The sequence below is a fragment of the Mus caroli genome, chromosome 12 (genome assembly GCF_900094665.2).
Source record: "Mus caroli chromosome 12, CAROLI_EIJ_v1.1, whole genome shotgun sequence".
Classification (NCBI taxonomy): domain Eukaryota; kingdom Metazoa; phylum Chordata; class Mammalia; order Rodentia; family Muridae; genus Mus; species Mus caroli.
In genome coordinates, this window is record NC_034581.1 from 105,755,131 (window position 1) to 105,782,010 (window position 26,880).

Below are 26,880 nucleotides of genomic sequence, written 5' to 3' on the forward strand. Positions count from 1 at the left end.
CTTTGTAGACCAGGCTGGCCTCGAACTCAGAAATCCGCCTGCCTCTGCCTCCCGAGTGCTGGGATTAAAGGCGTGCGCCACCACGCCCGGCCTGGGAATGCTTTTTAAAAGAAGATGCAAGGTCCCTTCCCCATCCACTCTGCTGTTCTGCCCTGGAGGGCACCTGTTGTCAGACATATGAGGAACGAGCAGGGCACTGAGGAGTGAGGCTGGCCCACACCACAGGCCCCAACTCTGCTGCAGCCCAGAGCTAGCCTGCACGCACCCTCTCGCTGAGCAGACACCCTCTCATCCTGCCCCTTAACTCTTGGCTCAGGGACTGAGAGACAAACCAAAGCAAACAGAACATGCCGGCTGTCCGTGTGAGCAGCAGCAACAGTGATATGGCAACAGAAAACATATACATACTACAGGCGACAGGAGCCGCAGGCCACATGAGCTCCTGCATGCGTGACCTCCGACCTTGAGGGTCCACGTACAGTCCCATGTGGCTGAAGCAAAGCAGGTACTCCTCGCTTTTGAGCTCCACAGCACAGAGGGCATCGAAAGACTGCTGTGAGAGGAACGCGAGCGAGGGGTCAGTGGGATTTACCAGGTCGAGAGGCGGCCCGTCCCCCTGGATGCTCAACAGAGAGAACCCAGAGGGGTAGCCAACACAGAGCCTGTCCTTGAACACGGCCATCCACTGCACGTGTCCCGGAGCCGCCAGCTCACTGAACTTCCTGTGGAAAGGCTTAGCTCTCTGGATCTCGTAGCAAAGGATCAGTCGCTTCACAGCGACAAACAGGCAGGTGGACGAGCTCTTCCTTAGCGTCCCTGTCGCTATGAGCTGGCAGCCCTTTGTTTCCGGGAGCTTGATGTCAAAGTTACTCGCTTCTGCCCCGTCGAAGGAGGACCAGGGGTAGAGGTGCACATGGTGGTTCCGGCCACAGAGGAGGATGGCGATCTTCTCCTTGGGCGCCAGCTCGATCTGGTACACCTTCTTGCAGTCAGCAGCGCGGACGATCACTGTGGCCAGAGAATGCAGGCTTTGGCTGACAGGGTCCTCTCGTCCCCCCAACAACCCTCACATCACAGTCAGCCCCAGGGCCAGTGTCGCAAATGCCCCTAACGGACACAGCGGTACGTTTGTCTCAGCTTCCTGACAACCCTGGTCCAGCTGCTGCCTGTCCGATGCTCTGTGCCTGGGTTCGGCTGGACACTCACAACACAGTAAGGCTGGGAGCTGATGCTGGGATTCCCTGATCTCATGGCCACTCAAACTAGGACACTAGCTGGCTTAGGATCTCTGCCGCCCTCCCTGATCTGGAGTCTGAAAGGCTCAGCTGCCCATATGCTCTGGCCACTGCAGGCTGTGACCTACTCTTATTCAACAGGGCGGGCTACGGAGTGAGAAAGACGGGAGAGCCTCTTTTCTGGTTGGCAGAGAGGGACATGAACTCTGCACTGCTGGGTTCCCCTGAGCGGCCGGGTTCCCGGGGACCTGCGCACGTCCTGTCCTCTGCACAAACTCAACAGAGGCTTGGGTGTGGTGCTGTGCATCTTTAACCCCAGCACCCAGGAAGTAGAGGCAGGCAGATCTCTGTGATTTCCAGGATGGCCAGGGCTGTGTTAGGTTCAAAAGCAACTAAGCAAACAAACAAACAAAAATTCAATATCGAAGGCCAGCCAGATGGCTCTGTGGGTAAAGGGGTCTGCTGCCAAGCCGGAAACCCTGAGTTTGAGCTCCAGGATGTAGCCACCAATTGCCTGTCACAGTCTTTTCCTTACCTCTATACTCTACAACCTCTATTAGATAAGCAAATAAATTCATGTTAAAAAAAATAGCTGGGGACTGGAGAGATGGCTCAGCGGTTAAGAGCACTGCCTGCTCTTCCAGAGGTCCTGAGTTCAGTTCCCAGCAACCACATGGTGGCTCACAACCATCTGTAATGGGATCCAATGCCCTCTTCTGGGGTGTCTGAAGAGAGCAACAATGTACTCACGTAAAAAAACAAAAACAAAACAAAACAAAACAAAAAAACCCAAATATACAAAATATATTATATAAAAAAAATTAGCTGGGTAAGGTGGGCCATGCCTTTAATCCCAGCACTCGGAAGGCAGAGGCAGGAGTTTGAGGCCAGCACAGTCTCCAGACTCCTGATGCCCAGGCACTTGAATACGCTGCGTGCCTGCCACGTCAACCGAGAACTTTCTCTACTTCTTGCCTAGGACTTTCATAACGCCCTCTGACTATGTACCAGGATGTTCCTTCTCCACAGCCCTGAAGGAGGACACTCTATGCCACACTCGCATGAACCCACTGAACCCTCTGAGGCAGCCAGGCCGGACTCACCGTCTCGGGTGAGCTCAATGACGTAGAGCCCTTCTTCCAGGCCGACCGCAATCCTGTCTCCATCTGGGGAAACAACATGTGGGTACCGTGAGCCAGGACCTGCTTCTTCATACAGGAGAAGCTGTCTACACGCTCAGGAGGATGGGACCACACGGGCATGCATGGAACCTGAACCCCCACCCAGCTCAGGCCCTGTAGACATACCCACGATAGCAGCAGCCAGGACGGCCTTGATGAGCGGCAGCGAGCTGTCGTAGGCCTCCTGTGCAACGTGCACTACCTGGCTCTTCAGCCGGTTCTTGTGCAAGATAGCCTGCAGCCCTTCGAGGATCCCTACCCACTTCCTCTTTTCATTCTCGTTCTCGGTCAGGATGAGCAGTGAGCTGGTCTTAGAAGGTGAACCTAAGAGAGAGGCCGTCACCTTCATGAGAAAAACAAAACAGACAAAATCATGAGCTGCCAGCCAGGTCAGAGCAGGGACTGTGCTGGAACCGCCTAGAACCGCCTAGCTCCAGAGGTCACAAACAGGGTAAGTTTAGAGACTCTTGTCAATGTCCCTGAGTTGTCCCAGAGACCACCCATCTCTTTAACTGCCAGCCAGGCTGCTGGCAGGGCAGCTGACAGGGAGGGACAGGGCTGCAAACATAGACATCCCGGCCCTTCCTGGCCAGATTTCAATTAATTCTGCTCTTGTCAAAAGTATTGTGTAAATGCTTTAAAAGCTTTTAAAAACTGCTTTCTTGGCTGGGTGTGGTGGCACACAACTTTGATCCCAGCACTCAGGAGGCAGAGGCAGGCAGATCTCTGTGAGTTCAAAGCCAGGCTGGTCTGGGCAAGCTTGTTACACAGAGAAACCCCCATCTTAGAAACTGGTGGCACATGCTTTTGACCCCAGCACCCAGGAGCCAGAGGCGACAGGATCTGTTGAAGTTCCGCAACAGCTCCAATAGAGACCCTGACTCAATTTTTTTTTTTTTGCTTTTGTTAATAGCTTTAATCTGATTATGATGTGGACGACTCTTGGGGTGGAGATGGCTTGGTGGTTAAGAGCACTGACTGCTCTTCCAGAGGTCCTGAGTTCAAATCCCAACAACCACAGGGGGGCTCACAAACATCTGTAACAAGACCTGATTCCCTCTTCTGGTGTCTGAAGACAGCTACAGTGTACTCACATATAATAAATAAAAAAAGATGAGGACTCTCAGGGCATGCTCAAGGAAGAAGGGGTCTCCAGTAAGTGGTCACTAGGACCATTAGGAACCCGGGAGACCCCTCAGCTATAGGAGGAACATCACTGAGCACAGAATGGCGGTGATTTTCTGGATTATATACAAAGGCTGTTTCTGAGTCACACACTGTGATTCAGTGCAAACAACGCTCAGACAGCAGCTCTGTGGCTGGGAAATGTGTCTGCTCTGAAGCAGTGTGTGTCTGTCTGACCACATCTTCCAGAAACTTCGCCCAGAGAGCAGAGGACAGCAACTCAGTCAGAGAAGAGGGACAAAGCAAATGTAATCAATTAGAGTCTGGGTGACAGGGAGGGAACCTAAAGCAACACGCGCCTCACAGGCCCACCACGAAATGTCCCTTCAGTGCGAAGACACAGTGGCTGGGGTGGGAGGGCGACCAGGTGAAGAGAGGGGCACCACGGGAAGCTGGCTGTGTGGGGAGAGTGTGCTGCTCAGTGAGGGGCAGCCAGGCGGGGGGCACCTGGTGCACGGTGGGAACATAAGGCGGGCGAGGGTCCATTGGGAAATTCAGGGCAGCAAAATGCTCAGAAAATTGCTTTTTTTGGGTGGGTGGCCAGGGTTTCCCTATGTAGCTCTGGATGTCCTGGAACTCAGAGAGATCTGCTGCCCCTGGCTCCCACACACTGGGACTGAAGGTGTGGTCCACTCTGCCCATGGTTTTTGTTTTTGTTTTTAAGAATTACTGTCTCTTAAGAGTGTGACTTATTTTTAAAATGATTAACAGACAGAAATAAAATCAGAGAGACTCATACCCTGAATATGCACGGAATGTCTCGGCGTGTAGCATGGATAACATCTGAGGCCAGGACTGAACTCACAGCAAACTCCTCATCTCTGGCAAGAAAGGGACACACCACATGGCTCAGAAAGCACCACAGACTTGCCACCACATTTGCACAACTCCTCTCATGGGGGGAATGCTGAGAACTGAGCCCCCTGCCTGACTCACACGGTCCACTGTCCCCCAGCTTCCTGCCTGACTTGCACAGTCCCACTGTCCCTCAGTTCCACACCAGTTATTTTTGACGTGTCCTGGTACAATTAGGCAGTGGCTCATTAACTACTCATAAACAAGAAGCAGAAGGTGCGGAGTTCAGGATGGGGAGGTGGGACGAGCTGTTCTCTACTCTCAATGGGACCCAGACATTTGGGCTCAGGCGGGGACATAGCTGCTGTGGTGTTGGAATGAGAATGGCCCCATAGGCCATGTATTTGAATGCTTAGTCACTAAGGAGTGAACCTGTTTAAAAGAATTAGAAAGATGTAGCCTTGCTGCAGGAAGTGTGTCACTGGGGGTGGGCTTTGAGGCTTTAAAGCCCAGAGCAGGCTCCGATCAATCTCTGCTTCAGGACCAGGATGTAGGATGTAGCTCTCGGCTTACTGTTCCTGCACCATGCATGTCCTCCTGCTAGTCATGATGACAATGGACTAAACATAAAGACTTGCTCCTGGTCATGGTGTCTCTTCAGAGCAACAGAACAGCGATCAAGACAGCTGTACATAGCAAGGGACCCCAGGTACCATTTGGGATGTGGACATGGAATGTATGGAACGCTGCCACTGCTGGGTGACTCTGACTTCTCTGCTCTTGCAGCTCTCTGAAGGAACCAGCCAAAGACCACCACCAAGACCTAAGCCTGTGTAGTTGGCTAGTCTAGGCCAACTACCGATGGTTACAATGCCAGCCTTTCTGACTTGGCGAAAGGCGAGAACAGCACAGGCCCCTCGCATATGTGTCACTGAGTGTGTCTGTGGTGCCTGGTTAATTTTCATGACAGCTCCTCCTACCCCTGTTAATCCTTCTTCAAAGAAACATGGAGAGAAATGAGCAGGAAGCACAGGCCCTGCCACCGGGGGTGGCGAGCATTTGGTACCGGGCAGTGCTTTGTTATATTAACCACACCTGAGGTCCAAGACTTGACTGGCAACGACACCGGGCTGGGTCGACTTCCCTTCTGGCAGGTCATACAGGAAGAGTTTGCAGTCACAGACCACGGCGTAAGCCCTCTGCCATCCTTTCTTCACGCCTGTGGGCTTTGGAACCTACAGACCAACAGTGAGCACGTTCATCCTGGGCCACAGATCTGGGCAGCGCAGGCGGAGACTGCCAGACCCTTAACATTTCTCTCAGTCTGTGTCCACCTGATTCTATCTGACTGTCCTGGGTCCCCAGGGACTGCGCTCCCGTCAACCCTCTTCCCAGAGTGGTAGAAAAGCCGTTGTCCTGGCCTGGGAGGCTCGGGCCTGAATGGAGGAGCTTGTTAACAGGAAGGTAACCCAAGGCAACAGGGATTGCACTGCATCCAGGAGGCTGCGACTGGATGGGACATGGGTGAGCCTGAGAACCCGTGGTTTGCAAGCAACACTCAGCTTTGGAACCTTGATTTGGCCAGAAGCCCAGTGGGAGCTACAGGTGGACTCTCTACGTCCAAAGGGTCTCTCGGGTTCTTAGCCATTTACAGCAGCAGCTGTGCCTGAGACCCTCGCCCCGTGACAGGCAGCAAAGGGACTGTGACGAGCTGTGACTGCTCCTCACCACACGACAGACGCTCAGAGCTGACCTGATGAAAGGTGAGCCACGGGGGCCATGAGCCAGAAGCGGGCTCCTCCTACCTTGACGTAGCCCTTGTAGGCCGTGCCTATGCCCCTCTGCACGTCTACACCGAGAGGCCTCTTGGACTGCTCAGGAGGTATGGGGCACACCTGGGGAGCGCTGTCTTTGCAGGACACATGGCAGGAAAATGCACAGACTGAAAAAGAAGACAGTCCCACCTTACAGCATGCCACATAGAGCAGAGCACAAGAGGGTGTTTTGTTATTTTAAAATAATGACTGCCAGCAAAAGACGTGGTGGAGTCAATGCTAAGGTTTATTTAGCCTGGGGTCTGTGAGGTTTGGCAGGTAATAGTGACTCTGCCAAGTCTGATGGTCTGAGTTCAACTTCTGGGACCACAGGAGAGACTAAGCGAAGCTCCTCTCTCAAGTTGTCCTCCGACCCTCACGTGTACCATGGCACAGGTGCCCACACACTCACACACACCAATCAATAAATGTAATTAAAAAGTCAAAGGCAAACAAAAGCCCCGCACACCACGAGAGCAGCAAGCTCTGACCCCTGCTCTGTGTCTCCCGACCGGCTGTAGGTGCTCTCCCTACAGGCGCTCTCAGGTGAGGGTAGGGTGCTTCACAGTCATTTCCGGGTGACAGATGACCTGGCCACCCAATCTACACGCTGTGCAGGACTGTGACAGCGTCACAGGTCCGACTTGGGCCTCTCAGAAGAGCAGGGGACCTCCCCCTGCTGGCTGGCTGGCTGGTGTGAACTGCAGCTATAGCAGCGGTGTGTCCCGCTCACGCACTGAGGTCAGTACTCACCCTCGCAGGCATAGCCCTGTCGGATCAGCCCGACCATCAAGGACGTGCAGTGGCTGCACTGGGTGGGGCTGGGGAAGGACTTGATGCTGAACTGGTGTGCTTTGGGCTGCAGGGAGAACCAAGTGAAACCAATCAGGTGACAGGCAGTAAGCTGTGGGCCTGTCTGCTCTGGACTGACTTGTAGACAGCGTGTGTGCCTGCTGCTTCACGTCCTTCCTCTGCCAGCTTTGGGCTCTAAGTCAGCGGCGCTGAGCCCCAAGGTCCCAAGCCAGAACTCAGAGCCACCCCAGCTTCCTCTAGTTTTGTTTGGGGCAGAGCTGGAGAAGGTCACAGTGTTCACAACTGAAAGTCTACTGAGACCAGGAACACCTTCCAGGGAGCAGTACGATTTGGGATTCGGCCTGAGACCCTGTCTAGCTTTGGCTCTTCACAGGGGTGCACTCTTTTAATTTACAAGCAATGTTAACAGCAAAATCTTGGAAAGACCCACTCACTGTCTTCTGCCAGGACAGTAAACTTAGAATGTAACAGACAGGGGAATAAGCTCGAGGCTAGCCGGGAACACAAGGTCAGGCCGTGACAGCTGCCTGGCAAGCCCACAGGGAGTGACAGAGGTGACGGAGGAAGCCACGGACACTGGCAAGACCGGAGGGGGAGTGGTCAGCACAACTCCAGGAGCAACTAGAGGTGGCAGAGAGGAGGCTTGGCCATCACCCAGGTACACAGCACAGCTACGTTTCTGTCTCTGGGTATCAAAAGCTCACTAACGACACAGCCCCTCAACTTGGTCCTGAACTCTACATGAGTCTAAGTCCCAAAGCCAATTACTCTCAGGTGGACAGGGGAAAACATCAACAGACACAAGTCTATGCCAGGCATACAAAATGTGGCGAGGCTACAACCCCAGGGCCCGCACAGCTGGGAAACTGACAATGTACAATGCTGTTTATACAAAGAGGAAGGAGACCCGGTTGGGCTCCAAGGCTTAGTAAGAAAACAAGGGCCCTGAGGTTCAAACTGTACACTGGGGACAGATCCATCTCTGCCAGGGAACATTCTCCTACAAACCCTATGGTGCTCAATGACAGCAGACATAATCAATACAGGGAAGCCACTGGATGTGCGACGCCCCCACCAGGCCTGGGACTAACAAGGAGACAGAGGGAGACCCCCCCAGAACTTCTCTAGCTGAAACCCCACTCAGTACTTAGGTGTGAAGACGCCAACGCAGAGCCTGGCTTACTGTGTGTGCATTTAAGACCAGCACAGATATTTTATACAACGTTCATCTTCTAAACCGAGAAGGTACAGAGCAATGTGCAAGGGCCTACCTTTGGTCCAGCCATGGCGAGGGCCTGCGTGTTGGGCAGCGGCACAGGAGACGGCCTCTGCTGTGGCCGAGCCATATCCTAGGATAAAGTGTGGACAGGTGAGCTTCAGCTGAGACGCCAGCTCCTCCTACCCGGGGTTCCTCTCTATAATGTATAAATTATTAACATTCTGAATTTTTAATTTACTACATTGTTGAGACACCTGTTAAGGTCTCCTTCACTCATTCAGCTGATAGTCTGACAGAGTTCTGAAGGGGAGAGACGGGTCCTAGCTACAAGCTGCACAGCGGACCCCAGGGCCCATAGAGCACCCGCAGGGCATACAGTCTTACCTCCTGCTGCTCTGTGCTCGTGGCTACAGACACTGATGGGGACAAGTCCATCTTTGAAGCCTGTGTTTCCTGGTCACTAGCTGAGCTGGTCTATGAAAAGAAAAGGTGTCATTTTTCCTGGACAATAGTATATTGTCAGGGTCTGGGGTCCCCTGTGCCCTGCCCCCAGGTCTCACCACGAACTGTTTCCTCACAAGTATTCTGCCGTTGACAGGGACTGGCAAGTCACTATTATTGTCAATAGGAAGATGGTGCCTGGCCACCCTGTAACATAGGCTGTCTTGCCTCCAGCCATGATAAACTAGGAACCAGGGCCTAGGCGTGCTAATGTGTGCCTCTAACCAGCACTCCGAGTCTGAGGCCAACCTGGACTAAAGAAGGAGCTCTAGAGGCCAGCAAAGGCCACACAGTAAAAACCCATCTCTTAAAAATAAAGCAACTAGGAAAATCACCTTCAGGCGGCCCTCAGACGGCCCAGAGGCTTAACCTCCCTCCTTCCAGAAATCACGTGAATCTACCGCAGCACCCACAGGGCCCTGACAGCTAGAGCTGGCACTTCAGCAAACACAGGGTCTTCCTCTAACAATCCCTGCACTCGCAGGCACCTCACAATTGGCTCTCTGGAGTGAACCTCTCTGCGGGTGTAGCCCTCATACAACATTGCACGGGTGCAGTGTTTGGCTACTCCCAGTGCACAAAAGTACTCGGGAATTGTGTAGAAGCGCCTACAAGTCCACAGCTGAACTGTGTCCTGCTTCAGATCCAAAGGCACCGTGCACAGCTTCCAACAGCTGCGGATCAGACCCTGAGGAGGACTCCACATTCTGAGGGGAGGAGAGACTAGGGGTCACACACAGCACAGGTACAACTGCATTCTGCAGTGGTGGAGTTGGTAAAGGACCTCTGTGGACAGGGACATTAATTAGATAGTGAGCAGAGCTAGTAATTATGAGTACCACCCACAAGGCAAGTTAAAGAGGTCAGCGATCCAGCTGGTCAGTGAAGAGCAAGCCAACGGAGTCAGTTTTAGCGGCGTGAAAGCCATTTCCTTAGTTGTTAATCAAAGGACGCAGACTCAGAAGTCAGGGCACACGGGGCACTGTCTCCGAGCAGCCCACGGAAGGGGAACTGCAGTCACTTACGTCCTCCCACAAGGCTAGCAGAGAAGATGCAGATGAGGAAGAGAGCGAGTCCTTGGTGTAACAGACAGGAGGAACACAAATGATCATTTCCCACCCAGTAAACCCTGGCAAGAAAGTCCAATGAGGCTCCATGGAGACCCGGCTCTAGCATTCAGCAGCATGTTTAATCTGGCAGGGGCAAGAGCTCCTAGGAGAGCTCGGACCCCGATGCAGCTGAGGGTGTTCTCTCCCAGGAGACACGTTCACACTCAGGTGAACGGTGTTGAACAGGGTCTAGACATGGGCGACATGCTGGACAGCGAACAAGGCGTGCTGCTCCGCCTCCGTGTCTAACTCGGTCCACGCTGTGACGTCACACTGGGAGACATTCCTGTGACAGTCACCCAGCTCTTCCATTTACCCCATGATAAGGTTTGTCCAAGGTGAGAAATTACTTTTATAGTGTATCTGCTTAAGAACTGAGGACTTGCTGGGCGTGGTGGTCACACTTTTAACCCCAGCAGAGGCAGGTGGATCCCTGAGTTTGAGACCAGCCTGGTCTATAGAGTGAGTTCCAGGACAGCCAGGGCTACACAGAGAACCGCTGTTGAGTGAAGGCAAACAGCTGAGTGACTTGAACACCCCCCCCCCCCGGGCCCTGGAAGTATTACAACATCCCCACGTGGTCACCGTGACTACTACCTACAAACGGGGTGGGGGTGCCACGCCCTTGCCACTTCAACCCAGTGATGCATTTGCAAAGTGAACTCTGAAGAGAAAAGAATTTGTCTCCTGTTCAGACAATGCCAACACTGCCTCCCACCACACACACAGAGAACATGATGTAAACCCGGAATGTGGGCATTCCACTTGTCCTAAGTGGGACAGACAGGCTATTTAGATGGCGCCTGATGATTAAATGCCACCAGTGGCCTCCGGTACATCCTAAACAGGGAGATCAGTTGTCCAGGACACAGGCAGGTCTACTCTAAGCCGAAACTCACTGCTGGTACAGCCTTAGGATGGCACTGAAGTTCACTGAGAAGAACCTGAGTGTCAGGGGAGAGTGAGTGCGAGGTGTCCTGGGTCGCTGCTGTCTATAAACCACTATCAGCTAAGAAGCTGTCAGTGAGGGAGTCAGGCAGAGAAAAAGCAAGTGTGCAAGTGGAGCACACCCAGGTGAGGGCGTGCACGCTCAGTATGCTCGACTCAGACTTGGCTGTTGAGCATCAGGTGCCTTAGCAGGAGCTCTGCTAATGACACGCTCGCGCACACTCACTCATTCTTCCAGCTCCTGTCCCCTTCAGTCCTGGGGATCAAGCCTGAGCTAGCCACGTGCCCTGTCACTAGGCCGTAGTCCAGCCTACTCCACTCCTGTGTGTATGTGCACTGCAGGAACTAGAAGACATTTACTGGGCTGCTCACCTGTGTGAAGGGTGGAATGGGCTCATCCCCACTACAAAGGCAAGCTAAGCAGACAAGCAGGCACACCCTGGTCACCCTGACGAGCAGGACCAGGCAGGGTCTTGGTAAACTGCTTGGTACTGAATCACTTATAACCCACTTTTCCCACTAATCACTGAATCCAAGCTATATACTCACATTAGTCTCAGAAACGGCAACATGACATCATTACTCGTGTTTTATCTCAAACACTCACTACTCAGCCGGAGGCCCCGAAAAGGTTGAGCCTTTTCTCAGTCCCGCTTAGACTCCAGGAACAGTTTGACACCTGCAGAGTTCTCCACCTTCACTCATGTGACTTCCCAGCCCATGATGTCACCTGGGCCAACTCTCAATGAGTGTCGGACCTTCAGCTTTGAAACAAGATTTCTCTATTTAGTCCTGCCTTGCCCTGGAAATTCCTTTATCAACCAGGCTGGCTTGTCTGTGTCTGCCTCTGCCTCTGCCTCCTGAGTGATGGGATGAAAGGCATGTGCCACCACACCCGGCCTACATACTACTATTTCAAAATTACATACTTGTTTTCAAAACGCAATACTCACTCTAAAAGTCAGATCATGTGCAAGAGGAGCAGTGTTGAAATACTCAAAGATAGAATCCTGGAAATCTGGAAGTTTGAGCCCTGCAAGGAAGAAAGGCAAACTGAGGCAAAACCATGAAGACATCAGTCCTCCCTACAGAACACCACCGACCTGCCAGGACTCCAGAGTCACCGAGGCTGTGATAGGACATGACTGAACACAGCAGAGGCCCCAACAGAGCTCCCGGAGACCATGAGGAATCGGGAGAGAGAGGAGAGTTAAGATGAGCATAAGGTGGAATGACACCTTGAGCTGCAGGCCAGAGTTCGCTCCAAATCCACTAATCCCCCCCCCCCCCAAAACCTGAAGCCACACTAGGCTGGGACAATGACCTCAGTACCCGCAAGGCTGGGTATGAAGATCGGGAGTTTGAGGCCAGCCTGCATGTAACACAGTGAGAGTCTGACTTTAGAAGAAAAGGAGGTGGGATGGGGAAGCCTGAGGGCTGATAAGCCGTCCTGAAGCCCATGGGCTGCATTTTCAGAGGATGCTACACCCTCTTCCACCCTGTGCAGGCACCAGGCGTGCAAGTGGGGCACAGACATACATACTGACAAAACAGGAATACACAGAAAATAATAAAATACCCAGGAAAATGTACTCATGTCGCTTAAACAACCTGCAGCTGCAAACATTTTCCTTTTCAGAAAAGAGGAAATTAATAAATTCAATACAAAAATAAGGAAAGCGTTTTTTGGTAGGGTCTCAGGAAGACCAGGATGCAGGTTTGCAGGTTCGTATACCACATCTGGTTTCTGTGGTGTTGGGATCAAACCTAGGGCTTTGTGCTATTAGGCACACTCGCAGCTACAACCTCAGCCCTGGAAAGGGTACTGCTTAGCAAACGTCAAAGTAGGAAAAAATATTGGCAAGTTAACATAAACAGGATTTCATCCTCAATATGTAAAAAGCTTCTGAAATGTAAAGACAACCCAAATTTTAGGGAACAGATGCAAATAGGTATCATCTCCTGTCCTGAGATGATATCTATTTGGAATGGAGAATTGAGTGTGAAGTCCACTTTTGAGTGCGGGCTACAGGACAAGTCCTCGTGTCCCAGACTGACAGACAGGACCTCTATCCCGATGTATGAATGTTGTATGTACATGACTACTCTTGAAGCGCTTAGGAGAGGTTAAAACAGCATTTATGGACTCCAATCTGGCCTCAGGCTTGGCATCCTCCTGCCTTAGCCTCCTGAGTGATGGGGTTACAGCCGTTCAACAACGTACCACAGCACTTTCCAGGTGAGCAAAAGGGATGAGATAGCCCAGCCCAGAGGGGCCCAAAGCAGCTGCAAAGGGCCTCAAATGGTTGCCATGGGCTGTGGTCTCTCTAGCACAGAACACAGCTACCTTTCATGTGACCAGGGTAACTAACGTGTGTGTGTGTGTGTTTTCCTTTTCAAAGGAAGAACTCACTAAAAATTATTACTGATTGGGGGAGGTATTTTTGAACATATTGTTTCAAAATCTTAACTTTGGAAGTATTTTATATAACTAAAAATAGCTTTAAGAAGAAAACCAGTCCTTAGAAAGGGCTGATATTTAATAACCTTTGGATCCATTTTACCTGTGTCCGCTCTAAACTTCTCTTCCATCCTCTTCCTCAGACTTTGCATTTCTTCTAACAACTCCCTGTTTTTCGCTTCTGATTCCTTCAGTTTGCTGAAATAAGAAGTAAGAGTTGTAGGTGCCCTGAACGGAGGCCACAGTCCGCCTCACACCGCGCTGGCGTGAGGGCAGGGCTCCCATGGCCTCCTAAGAATGGCAGAGAATCCCGAGAATGATGTGGCTGACATCTCCACTCGGCATTTACAGAGAGCTCGGAATTAGGACTCCAAACACAGACTTTTAAGTCATGGCTAAGGGGTTATGGAGACCAAGTCTGTATTCCCAGCAACCGGGAAGCAGAGATGGAGGATCAGAAGGCAAGGCCAGTCTGGACTACATCAGCCTTGCCTTAACACCAACAAAACAGAAATTCCTAGTAAGGCCCTGGTCAGGGAGTGTGTAGCTCACTAAACTAGGTAAGCTCTGACTGTCATCTGACCATCAGCACAGTCCAGATCCCTTGGCTGTCTCCCTGGAAAAGGCTTTCCCATGGCTGACACCAGTAGACAAGCATGAGTGCAGAGCCCTAGGAGCCTGGCTCTTAAGCAGGTACCAGGTAAAATCTGGCCAGGAGGGCGGGACCCAGCATAGACTCCCGTCAACAGGATGACACTGAGCATACCGCTTCACCTCCATTTTCCTGCACCTTGGTCTTAACACCTGTAGAATGGGGATAATGTCTACTTCAGTGGGATGTATGAGGGTCACATGACTTAACCCACGTTAACGCAAGGCAGTTCTCTACCACTGACCGCCACAACCAGCCCTTTAAGGCTGTTTTATAGTTTAAGAGTTCATGCTGGCCTCCTGTCTCAGTCTCCTGTGTGCTGGGGTCACACATGTGCCCTCAGGACCCTCACTACTTCCAGAGAACACTAAACTGCGCACTTCCTGCAGGGAAGGCACACCTCCCCTTCTGACTTGTATTTAAGCACTAAGTGCTATAAACCTGACATTGTGGTCACCCTGACTCAGGGACTTCATGTGTCCTTTGGATGGCAAAGGTTTCCCAGCTGGAGGCAGCCTCCAAAGTGACAAAGGACCCCAGTTCCTCGAAAGGGCCAGACCCAGGCCAAACCAACCTTTCGAAGGCCAGGCTGCTGTCTTTGACCTTCCTCAGCTCCTCCTGAACGAGCTGTTTGGCACGGATCTCAGCCTCAAGAGCAGACTGCAATTCCAGCCGTGCAGACATGTCCAGCTTCTGACTCCGACGAACTTTCCAGAGTGGATCCTGTGACATCGGTTAAAATAATAAAATACATGATAAGTTACTTAAAATGAATACAAACAAGTCATCTTTTCAGCCTTACACCTTTACTATCATATTTGCAAACTAGCCTTCATCAGTGTTGTTTTAGTTTTTATATTTGTAATTTTTTTTTTTTCCTTTTTGTGGTGTAAGGGCTCACCAGGTAAATGTCCTACAACTGAGATAAATCTCTAGGCCAGTATTTTGTAACTTATTTTTTCTTAGAAGGCTTTCTTTCATTATGTTTATGTTTGTGTACTGCTTGCATATGTGTGTTTGTATGGCCACATAAGTGCCAGGGCCCATGGAGACCAGAGCCATTGGATGCCCTGGCGCTAGAGTCACAGGTGGCTGTGAGTTGCCAGGCACCGGTGTGAGGAACCAAGCTTGGGTGACGTGGATGGTCAGCACATCTCATAACGACGACCATCTCTCTCCAGCCCTTCCTAAAAGTCCTTTAAAATAGGGCTTTAAGCTGGGTGTGGTGGTGCATCACCTTAATCTGTCGGAAGGCAGAGGCAAGAGAACCTCTGTGAGCTCCAGGCCAGCCAAGGTCACCCAGAAGACCATGCATATCAACGCTTTGTCTGCATGTATATGTGTGCACTACATGTGCTGTTGGTGCTGGCAGAGATCTGAAGAGAGTGTCAGAGTCCCCGGAACTGGAAGTATAGGTGGTTATCAGCCAGCACGGAGTGCTGGGAACTGAACCCAGGTCCTCTGGGAGGCAACTAGTGTACTTCACTGCTGAGCCATTCCTCTAGCTCAGAAAGAAAATGAGAAAAGGAAAAAAAAAAAAAAATCAGAGCCAGGCGTGGCGACCCACACCTACGCTCCTCAGCCTAGAGGCTGGGAGCCCAGGGCCACCTGGGAAACCCTAGCACAGAGACCACATGTCAACCCTTGAGTGTTGTTCACCAGGTTCTCACCGTATTTTCTGAGAAACAGTCTCTCGTTGGGCCCTAAGGCTCAGCAGTTAGTGTAAGCTGTCCGACTGGCAGGCTGGGGGCTCCTGTCTACGGTCCTGTGAAGACCACAGTTCCTGCCACTGGCCTGGGTTCTCCTTTGGGTGCCATGGATCAGACTTAAGTTCTCGGATTTGCAGAGCAAGCATGTCACTAACTATGCCATTGCCCTTATCCCAAATTTACTGAATATTCTAATTGGTGCTTCTTAATCAAGAACCTAAAAGCAAGAATGTTTTCCACTATAGAGCAAACCACACAGCTGCTGTCTAACCTACTGCAGAACTAAGAATTATCAGTGTTTCCTGCCACCAGGAAAACATGGAATAAAATGTGAGTTGACCAATTTTAAATTCTAAATAAAATTCTACATTGCTTTTACTACCTTTTATTCACTTATACACATGCACTGTCCTCAGACACACCAGAAGAGGGCATCCGATCCCACTACAGATGGCTGTGAGCCACCCTGTGGTTGCTGGGGATTGAATTCAGGACCTCTGGAAAAGTAGTCAGTGCTTTTTTTTGGGGGGGGGGGGTTAGGGTTAGGGTTAGGGTTGGCTTAAGGTTAGGGTTGGCTTAGGGTTAAGGTTCTAGTCAGTGCTCTTAATTGCAGGGCTGCAGGGCCACCTAAACACATACTCTTTTGTTTTTGTTTTTGTTTTCTGAGACAGGGTTTCTCTGTGTAGCCCTGGTTGTCCTGGAACTCACTCTGTAGACCAGGCTGGCCTTGAACTCAGAAATCTGCCTGCCTCTGCCTCCCCAGTGCTGGGATTAAAGGCATGTGCCACCACGCCCGGCTCTAAACACATACTCTTAAGAGAGGAAGACGGGCTAGAGAGACGGCTCCAGGAGTTAAAAGCATGAACTATTCCGGCAGGGGACCCAAGTTCAGTTCTCAGTAACCCTGTCCAGCTGCTCCCAGCAGCCTATGATTTCAACTCCAGGAGGTTCTGATGCCTCTGGTCTCTAGGAGCATCTATATTCTCATGCACACACACACACACACACACACACACACACACACACACACATGCGCACACACTCAAACACACACATATACACTAACATAACTCACACTGACATAATTCACACACGCACATGCAGGCACACACATGCACAATATACTCAACATATACATATACTTACACATGCACACACTCATATACATGCACATACATACGCACATTCACAGCCATACAAATACACTCACACATATACACATATGCACATATATACAAATGCACATACACGCATGTACACATGTACACTCTACTCACACATGTACATACATACTCACACATGTGCATATACACACACATATACTCACATTTGACACTCACACATGAACACACACATACACAATATACTCACACATTCACACACATAAATGTGGAAATTCATAGACACACACATGCACACACACACATATTCATACATGCATACATCACACACACACACACACCCCTGAGGAGACTGGGAGCTGAGGGCAGCAGTGCACACCTGTAATCCCAGCAGCACTCAAAGGCTGAGAGGCAAAAGGACCCTGAGTTTGAAGGGCGGTTGGCTTGCTCACACAGTGGTTTCTAAGTCAGCCTGGGCTACGTCACGAGATCACATAAGAAAAGGTAGTAACTGCCCCGAAGCTGTGGTGGTGAAACAACTGGGGGTGTGGCTGCTGCCTCACAAGAATAAGGGCAGTGTTAGGTCTCCATAGAGCCCAGAGCCTGCCCACCCTCAAGCTCAAAACAGATCCAAGTGAGCACGTGGAGGATGCTGTCAGTAAAGTGCCCTGTGTTAGCCTGTCCTGCTACCCTGCGGTCATAGCTTAGCTCCTGGTCAGGTTAACAACTAAAGAAATGAACCCATGAGATGCTTGGCGGACAGCTGCTGTGTGTCCTGCAAGCAGCACAAGACCTGTCCACACTTGCTTACAATAAAAGCATCAGTGAGCTTTCTAGGAGAAGAAATCACGGTTTAGACAGCATCTATCTTACCAGTGTCCTGGATCCCAAACTAGAGCTTCGCAAAGTCTCAAGCTCTTCGGTCATCTTAGAAGCAAGGGCTTGAAGGTAGCCTCGGGCATCTTTCTCATCGCTGACCCTACACAGGGAATCAATGTTTATCTTATGAAGAGGAGGAGTGTCTGCCTTCCGCAGGACATCATTGCTGTGGCCAGAACATCAGCTGCCTCGATGGAGTGGACACCGGTTCTGCCCCAGCTTAGGGTCTCCCCAGTCCTGTGTACATTGGCCATGGAAACTCTCCCCTGTTTGTCACCCACCAGTAGGAGCCAAGTCCTACCGGGTCCCCCCACCCTTAGTGCAGTGTGAGGACCACTGCTTCCCAGAGGCTGGGATTCAGGCAGATGCAGCGAGACACATTCCAGCCTTTAGGGAACAGTGCAGCCAAGACAGACGCCTCTTCCACCTTTCCAGGCACGCACCACTGAATGATCTCTGCGATCTGCGCCTCCCAGTGCGCAACTGACTCCTTCTTGGATGCCAGATCCTGCAGCTCATCTTCCAGCTGTCTGTTTTGGGCTGTTAGTTTATCCACAAAGGAACAAAGCTGAAATTAAACAATGTCACCACATCACATGTGTGTCTGGCACCTCCTCACTACAGCAGGGGAACCCCAGCTCTGCAGCTCATCAGCACTGTGGGGCTCTCACTGTTCCTAACCCAAGCCTCAGCTCAGTAAAAGTCTAACCCGAGAAGTGACAGAGACGGTGGGGGGGTGCCAGGGGTGGGGGTGGGGAGCAGCGTTTCAACAAATCACAGCACCCCATTTAAAATATATTCGTTTACCCAAATAACAAAGTATTTAACACAGGCACCCGGTGTCCAAAGTCCTGAGAGTGAACAATAGCAATATCCTCCCAACACAACAATCCTCCAGGAGCGACATCCCCCCAGTAGTATAGACCCGGGGAGTGATGTCCTCCCAGCCTCCACGTCCCTAGTGGTGGTAGAGACATCAAGTCACCTTTTCGTTTTCCGCTGTTAACTTCTTGTTCTCATCGAACAGCATGGCCCTCTCCCGTTCATACTTGTCCTTCACGGTGCCTATGGCCTCCTCCATCTCACTATGCCTGTGGAGGTGAAGGAGAGCGCGCCTCACTCACGTGCCTGCAGCATGGCAGCGGGCTTTCGTTCTCACCTGGAGATCAGACGCTTACCGTTCTCGCTTTGACTTTTCTAACTTGTCTTTCAGCATCAGGACCTCTTTCTGCAGGGCCAACTGGTGGCTTTCGGAGTCGTGGACTTCCTTCTTCACGTTCTTTACTTCTAGCACGTGGGAGGCCTCTCGGCGCACCAACTCCTCCTCGTAGAACAAGACTTTCTTCTCGAGCTCCGACCTGATTTTGGAGATCTCCTGCTGATGTTCCAACGTGGCCCCTGGCCCCCGGCCTCCTTGCTTCACCTTCAGAGAAAGGTTGAAATAAACTAACAGTCTCTGTGTCAAGGCCACGGTGTCTTTTCTTCCTCTACTACTAGCTGGCATCTAGGACTGTACCAGGCAGAGCAGCCAACGTGGGAGATGGGATCCTTCTAACAAGCCTGGGGTGAGCTTGAGGGATGGCAGAGCACAGCATGGACTTTGTGCTGCGGAGCTGTGTTGTCCACCTATTCACCTACCAACACTGAGTGCTGACTGCTTGTCACAAATCTCCCGGTGACTGGGGTGACACTAAGGTCCCTGTTCTCAGAAGCAGGCAGTGGGAGGAGGTGACAGAAACCCACTAAGTGAGGGAAGAGGGAACATGGTGGGATAGAGGATGTGTGGTGCCATCTTGGCCTTGGAGGAGCCTAAGCACTGCGTGCTGTGGGCGGAAGTTTGAGCCGGGTCTACGAGGAAGGCTGACATGGCTGAGGAAGGCTGTGGAGCTGACTCAGCTTGAGCAGGCACTCTGCAGACCAGGTCGAGAGGGCACCGAGGAAGGAGGAGGAGGCCCCTGATACTTCTGTTATACTCCCTGGTGGCTGTATGTGAGGAATGTGCTACAGAGAGGTAAAGAGCAGGCAGAGAATCCCAGGAAGCAGTCTAGGAGATGGGGTTGCCAAGAGCTGGATCCAACTAGATCCGACGGTAGCAAAGAGGACAGAGGAATAAATGCCTTGGGCTTAAAGGAGAGAGTTGCCATGACAACTATGAGGACCCAGCTCACCCATCCCATCCCATACTACACTGAGAGAGGATGAAAGCGGCTGGTGGCCCTCACTCATGACTGTTCCTTCTCTTGGACTTCCTACTGCCCTCGTACCCCATCAGTTGGTCCTAGTGTGGAGCAGCTTGTCTCTGCAGCATCAACAAAGGACATGAACCTGACACGGCTTTTCCAGAGCTGAGCATGCCCAAGTGCCTACACTTGATCAGGACCGGAAGGAGGCAGCATCTGCTAACTTGGCAATACTGACCACAAACACCTGATACTCCCACACAACAGAGAAATGAATGTGGCTTTTATAATGAAGCTGTTAGAAAGGCAGTGGCCACCCCCTCCACTTCCTCCCATCCTGTGACTTCCTGGAAGAAGCTTGGGAGACATGAGTCCAACCATGCTTGATAGCCAGCACCGCGCCCACGTGCATGAGCGCATGGGGAAGCCTTACCTTGAGGGCCTCAAGCTCGCGCTCCATCTGCTTACAGAAGCTCTCGCTGTGTTCTCGGAGCTTCCGCTCCTTAGAGGCCTCGGCAGCTGCGTCCTCAAGCCGAGCTTCCAGCTAGGGAAAGCAGATCTGCTTTTAATAAAACAGAACCTGCCCCAGGGCCACTGCGGAACAGATCCGGGGAGAGTCTCGGTACAGATTTCCCTTTACCAGATTCACCATGAGCTGAAGGCTGAGGGACACTTCAGCTGGAATGGCTGGCTATGACCACTAGCAATCAAACAAGCCTGCGTTCTAGTTAAACAGATAATCTGAGGTTTAAATTCAAGGAAAGGACCCAATCTGTGGAAACAACTATGACATGTGAAGGTGTAATTAAAAAAAATTATTACACTTACAACTTAGTTTTTAAATGAAAAATGCAAACATCAGCTAAAGGAGAGAAAACCCCACACACCCATGACCCAGCTTTGACAAGTGACTATCAGCTAGAGAGCAAGCTTGCTTTGTCCGTGCCCACGTTCTCTGGCTGCTTTAAAACAAAGCTCAGGGTCCCCATCACTTCATCCTCAATTCTCAGGGGTTTCACTGACCTGAGCTGTGACCTCACTGATACCACCACAAGTACATCTGGGTTAGAAAAATCAACCGAGAACACGGTCAGGTGTTTAGGGGCGAACCCAGAGCCTACACACGAAGAGTGCTCAGCACTGCAGGCTCTCGAGGTTCACGACCCACCAAGTGCATTAGCAGGACTTGAAGCCACGTGTTGCTTAGTCCACCGGCTGCTCCTAGGAGGGCTTGGAAGCCGTCCAGGGCAGCGGCGTTCCAGGCAGGACTGACGTCTGCACCCGAGTCCCAGTTAGTCAAGTACTAGAAGGCACTGTCCCCAAGCCTGCTGACTTGATTCTGACCCCGGGGAACCCAGGCAGTGGAGGAGGAGGCTGGCTCCTGCCGTTGTCCCGCATCCTCACGTGAAGGGAAGCTACCTCTTTCCTGGACTTCTCAGACTTGCGGAGATCCTGCCTCATGGAGTCGATCTTCTGCATGGCCACCTCCATCTCCTCCTCCTTGTCCCGGAGCTGACGGGACACCTTCTGCTTCAGCGACCTGAGCTCCGCCATGCGCTCGTTGAGCTCTGAGAACTCCTGCAGGGCCCGTTTTCGCTGCTGGTGCGCGTCTTTAAGTTCTTTGGTCTGGGATTTCAATCGCTCTGAAGCCTCAACCAATTGCTGAAGGAAAAGAGTTCTCTGTTTTACATTTACCTAGCAGAGACTCTGAAACCCAGGAATTGTGTCTTGTCATACTTAAGTTAAAAGTGATTCAAATGCTGGCCAGAAATGACGGCCATGGGTTTGCAGAGTGCTCCTGGGAACAGGGTGCGAATTAGGTGCTCAGCAGCCCGTGAGCCGGTCCTCCTCACGACAGGTCTCGGCAGAGCCCCTCGCACATACACGGTTCCCCTCACTCAGCCAGCCTGCGCTACCTTGTGCAAATCTTCCTTCTCCTGCCGGGCCAGGCGGTACTGCTTCTCGAGGCCCTTCAGCCGGTGCGTGGAGTCCTCATGCTCCTGGCGAAGTGTCACTGTGTCCTCCAGCTGCCGTTCGAGCCTGTTTGAATCTGGACAGAAGGGAGTTGGATTGTGTTCCTGTGCGTGCAGTGACTTGGTGTGAGCTGATTTACTGAGCTGGAGTTACCTCGGGGTTCGTAGGAAGTAGTCTTCATCACTAGCTTTCATGTATTTAGTGTCTGTCTGTCTGTCTGTCTGTCTGTCTGTCCCCATGTGTATGCTACAGTGAGGGTGTGGAAGTCAGAGGCTGACTCGTGGGCAGCAGGGACTGAACGCTGTCAGACTTGGTGGCAAGCACCCACGGCACCATCTTGCCAGCCTCGCGAGGTCTTCCCTCAGAGGCCTTCGCTCCCCTGCACGTGGCGTCCCGAGTTGCTGCTCCCTGCCAGCTCCCCGAGGCCTAGCCTAACTGCTTGTTATACTCTGCTTCTGGTTTATTCTGGAGACTCTGCTCACAGACAGACCTCCCTCTGGTGCCTGTGCTCATTTGCCTCAGGCCCTCTGCCATCCAGCAAAGTGCTGGCCTCTGTCCCGGTGGAAGGCGGTACTTTGTTTAGTGAATAACTGACTCAGCCCTAACCTTTTTAAAAATCAGGATAGTGGGGGTCTAATCAGAAACGGAGCGGACAGACTCCAAATCGAACCTGGAGACAGAGGCTACCCACATGTGGCTACGGTATACGGCTCAGAAGTGATCCGAGTCCTTACAAGTTTCCATGACCATCAACTATAACTATGATTGGAAGGTGCTGGAGAAGCGGCTCAGCAGTTAAGAGTCCTTGTTCCTGCAGAGGACCTGGGTTCAGTTCTGGTTCCGAGCACCCGCATGGTGGCTCACCACGACCTCTAACTCCCGGTGTAGGGAACAGGACTTCCTCTTCTGGCCTCCACAGGTTCCAGCATGCATACAGTGCACAAACATACACACAGACAAAACGCTGCACATACGGAGAAGCAGAGGTGGAGGCTGAACCTTGGGGTTCTGAGGCAACGGCCAGGCAAGTTCAGTACAAGGGAAGAGTTCATAGGAAAAACAATGTTCTCAGAGCCAAGGAAGGTGGGAAAACAATTTTAAATATAGACAACATGCTCCAATTCACATAAGCTTGTAAAAGCTTGGGCGTTTCCCTACTTTTCCACCTTAAGAGAAAGAAACCGAAAATAGCAACCTAGCTTAAGAACCAAGGGCACAAGGCTGCCAGCCAGGGAGCACCCACCTGCCGGAGGGAGGGAGCACCCACCTGCCATTTTACTCTTCATGCGTTCAAGCTCTTCATTCAGCCTCTTGATTTCCTTGTCGCGGTTTGAGTTGCCCAGGGCCCGTGTTGAACCGTGAAGGGACTGCACAGTCTGGGTGGATTCTGAGGGAGACACAGCATTGAGAGCAGCTAGCCCCGTGTGCAAGGCGGGGAGCCCAGTCCGTATCAGGCCTGCCCGACCACTCACCTTGCAGCTTCCGGCTGAGCTCCAGCTTCTCCTGCTCCAGCCTCCGTATCCTTCGCTCGTACGCTTCGATCTGCAAGCTGTTCTCCAAGTCCCGCTGCACATCTTCGTCTTTGGTTAGCGTGTTAGACTGCGTCATGCTCTTCAGAGAGCCCCGGTCAGAAAAGCAGCTGTAAATGGAGCAACAGGCCTTCTTATCATCGACCGGGAGCCGGCAGTGGCTTCATTAGCATTTAGACTTTCTGGGATGAGAGGCTTTTAAAGAAACAAACCAGCACCTGTAAAAAGGCTCTATTGTGTGAGGAGCCAAAGTTAGACAGGAGCCTCCTTACTACCATGGCTAGGTGGGGACTGGGAGCCCAAAGGATGCAACAGGGAATGGATGCTGACTTGAAAATCACTGCTCACGTTCAGATGGAAAAGTAAAAGGAGGCATTTTGCTGGCTTTACAGGCAAGTGTGGCTCACTGGTCCTGCCTTGTAGACCAAACAGCATACTGACTGAAGTGCCCTGGCCAAATGGCTTAGCTGTGGCTGATCAGCTGATTCATGACCAGCCAGGCAGGCCTGGGCCTCACAGGGTGACCTGCACTCTGTGAGTGGGGATGCAGTGTGGACGCTGAATCACTGAAAACCCCTGGCACACGTCTGCAACAGGGTGCCAGTCATCACTGTGGCACCAGAGATAGCAGCCACACACACACACACGTCAACACCACTGGCTGAGGCCACACATGGATGGACGGATGTTCCTGGAACTGTCATATTCATATCATAGGGGGAGCTGAACTCTGGCTCGCTGCCGGGAACTAGGAGTCAGGGTTGCAGAACTGATGAGAGGAGGCAGTGGGCTCTAAAGGCTCCTTGGCTGAGCACGAGTGCAAACAGCTGTGGACACCATGGGCTTTCAGCAGAGTAAATCCTACTACCTGATAGCCTATACGCAGAGCCTGCGGACCCAATCCTATTCCTGAACCTTCCATGAAACCTTTAAGAATGTTCTCTACATGTCCCGTCCCATCTTCCCTCCCCACTCCACCAGCAGGGATGGAAACTAGGACCTCACGCATGTTAGCCAAGTGCTGCCACTGAACCACACTCCCACAAGTCTTCCCATGTTATTCAGTGTGTATGAATGTTTTGCCTGCAAGTATGCCTGGGTACCCAATCCATACAGTGCCCAAGGAGGCCAGAAGAGGGCATCTAAACCTCCGGGACCACTGCTACACAGCTGTGAGCTGTCCTGCGAGTGCTGGAAACAGAATCCCAGTCCTCTAGAAGAGCAGCCTCGCTCTTAACTGCCAAGCTATCTCTCCAGCCTCACTTTTTATACATTTAAAGGACTATAGAAGAAAAAAACGAACGTGTAGCAGAGAACAGAAGATACGTAGTGCAGTTATCCATTGCTTAATGATAGGGACACAGTGCTGACAGGTGACCTTGTGCCAACAGTCTAGAGTGTTCTTACACAATCTGAGATCGAGTCAAGAGCAGGAGAGAGACATGTAATCAGAGATGCAGAGCACACGGCTGCCCTAAGCCACTGTGGGTGTGGTGGGATGCCCGCCGTGTAGTGACCTAAGCCACTGCAGGCATGGTGGGACGCCTGCTGTACAGTGAGCCTTCTCTGCAGGACGACTGCTCTGCACAAACCACCAGAGCGTGCTGCAGCCATGTGAGCCGGCAGGAGTCAGTCAGCTGCTACACGGCAGGCATGTCCACCGAACATATGTAGTTACAGTGGTAACCAGACCTTGGCACCATTAGGCAAGGGGAGTTCCAGGTCACCGCTGTGTGTGGGTCTGTTGTTGACTAAAACACTGTGAAGGAGTGTGTGACTACATTCGCTGTTTTGCTTTTTATAGGCAGTCATCAGTAGCCGACAAGGGATCCCCTGTGTCTCCCTACAGCCTCCCACCCGTGCTCTCAGGCTGTGCCCACCCTGAGGAAAGAGCAATGAGAAGGACACCCCAGGCGTACCTTTCTGTCGTGAATGTGAAACCGATGAAGGGCAAGTGCAGTCCCGAGAAGCCCGTGTGAGAGCCGGGAGGTAAGATTTCCTGTGCACAGGAGAACACACAGCACACGTCACACAAGTCGTCCTCAAATGAGCAGCACAGGGCCACAGAAACAAAACCAAAACCAAGGACCTGTCACCACTGTCCCTACTGTGAGCTCCAGCTGCACAGAGGAGCAGCCATGTGGGCTGGCAAGATGGCTCACCAGGTAGAGGCTGACAGGCCAGGCCCCCCGTGCTCCTGAAGCCTTTACATACATGAAGTAGCTGTGGGAACAATGACGCTGTAGCACAATATCCAATCTAACACTGAATAAAAAGGTGTAAAACATGAAAAAAAAAGAAAAACTGTCTCATGTGTGTTACAATGAGAGCATACTGTCTCACATGTGTGTTACAATGAGAGCATTCTGTCTCACATGTGTGTTACAATGAGAGCATACTGTCTCACATGTGTGTTACAATGAGAGCATTCTGTCTCACATGTGTGTTACAATGAGAGCATACTGTCTCACATGTGTGTTACAATGAGGGCGCTTTTTTTTTTTAATCAAAAAAGAAAATCAAGCTGAAAGCTTTAAAGTAACTGCCAAACTTAAACAATGTAATATTTAGACAGGGTCTAACCATGCACATATGACAGGGCTGGAATTCACTCTGAGATGAGGCTGGTCTTGAACTGTGCAATCTACCTGCCTCTGCCTCCCAAGAGTGCTGGGATTAAAGGTGTGCATCACCACACCCAGCTGCTTTAGGTTTTATATCAGTGTGTGTGTGTGTGTGCCACATGTATGCAGTCACCTGCAAAGACAGAGGAGAGTGTTGGAGCCCCTACAGCTGGAGCAGCAGGCAGCACTGAGCTGCCTCTCATGGGTGCTGGGAACAGAGCTTGGGTCCCTCTGGAAGAATCCAGGTAATCTTGCCTGCTGAGCCGCCTCTCCAGCTCCAGTTCCGCAACTGGCTGACGCAGTCAGTAGACAGCAGCAGGCACTGCTGACTCAGACCCACCGTGAAGCAACCCCAGGAGGCCACGGGCCTGGCACTCACAATGTTTCTTAGCATGTCGTCGTCCACATCGAAGTTGGACGTGTCGGAAGGGCTGCTCACATCGGGAATGTAGGGCGCTTCAAGGTTTCGTATATTCTCCCAATTCAGACCTTCAAAGAATGCGTGTTTCTTAAAGTCTTCTATTCCATTCTGCCCAAGTCGGCGCTCTCTGCTGCATATTAGTCTCTGGATAAGGTCTTTTGCTTCTTCAGAGACGTCGGTGACATGGGATGGGAACTGAAACCGCTCCTGGGGAGGAGGGGGCAGCCAAAGACTGTCAGGAAAACCCGAGCCGTGGACAGCACAAGAATAATCCTGACTTCATCATTAACCAGGTGTAAGCTGAAGCTAGGGAATATCCCCACCCCCAAGCCCTGAGACAGGGTTTCTCTGTGTAGTCCTTGTTAGTACCAGGACACTCCAAGCCCCGGCCTAACTATGTGACCCTTGAACTGCGTTGCCAGGACAACGACCCTCAATCCCACAACCCACTTGGCTCAGTTCCCACCCTCACTGGTGTGACGTCATTTTCCGTATAAATTAGGGGATCACCCCCTCCTCGCTCTCTCTCT

At 51.7% G+C, this 26,880-nt stretch overlaps 1 protein-coding gene across 2 annotated transcripts in view; it reads right to left on the reverse strand.

Annotated features, from left to right (window-relative positions):
- Cdc42bpb (CDC42 binding protein kinase beta) overlaps positions 1-26,880 on the reverse strand; it is an 84,013-nt gene that overhangs the window by 5,892 nt on the left and 51,241 nt on the right. Inside the window, exons 8-31 of one of the 2 annotated variants that reach the window (XM_029484324.1) lie at positions 26,309-26,557; positions 25,225-25,304; positions 23,249-23,415; positions 23,044-23,163; positions 21,719-21,852; positions 21,222-21,464; positions 20,236-20,346; positions 18,801-19,045; positions 18,608-18,713; positions 18,066-18,190; positions 17,617-17,722; positions 14,488-14,636; positions 13,365-13,459; positions 11,754-11,833; positions 9,769-9,819; positions 8,627-8,716; positions 8,295-8,372; positions 6,964-7,069; positions 6,202-6,338; positions 5,492-5,631; positions 4,341-4,422; positions 2,543-2,759; positions 2,339-2,401; positions 409-1,008 (exon numbers count right to left, since the gene is read on the reverse strand). In XM_029484324.1, the coding sequence (XP_029340184.1) occupies positions 409-1,008; positions 2,339-2,401; positions 2,543-2,759; positions 4,341-4,422; positions 5,492-5,631; positions 6,202-6,338; positions 6,964-7,069; positions 8,295-8,372; positions 8,627-8,716; positions 9,769-9,819; positions 11,754-11,833; positions 13,365-13,459; positions 14,488-14,636; positions 17,617-17,722; positions 18,066-18,190; positions 18,608-18,713; positions 18,801-19,045; positions 20,236-20,346; positions 21,222-21,464; positions 21,719-21,852; positions 23,044-23,163; positions 23,249-23,415; positions 25,225-25,304; positions 26,309-26,557 (3,574 nt within the window). The remainder of the gene's footprint in view (positions 1-408; positions 1,009-2,338; positions 2,402-2,542; positions 2,760-4,340; positions 4,423-5,491; positions 5,632-6,201; positions 6,339-6,963; positions 7,070-8,294; positions 8,373-8,626; positions 8,717-9,768; positions 9,820-11,753; positions 11,834-13,364; positions 13,460-14,487; positions 14,637-17,616; positions 17,723-18,065; positions 18,191-18,607; positions 18,714-18,800; positions 19,046-20,235; positions 20,347-21,221; positions 21,465-21,718; positions 21,853-23,043; positions 23,164-23,248; positions 23,416-25,224; positions 25,305-26,308; positions 26,558-26,880) is intronic. The other variant, XM_021179544.1, reaches the window with a different exon arrangement.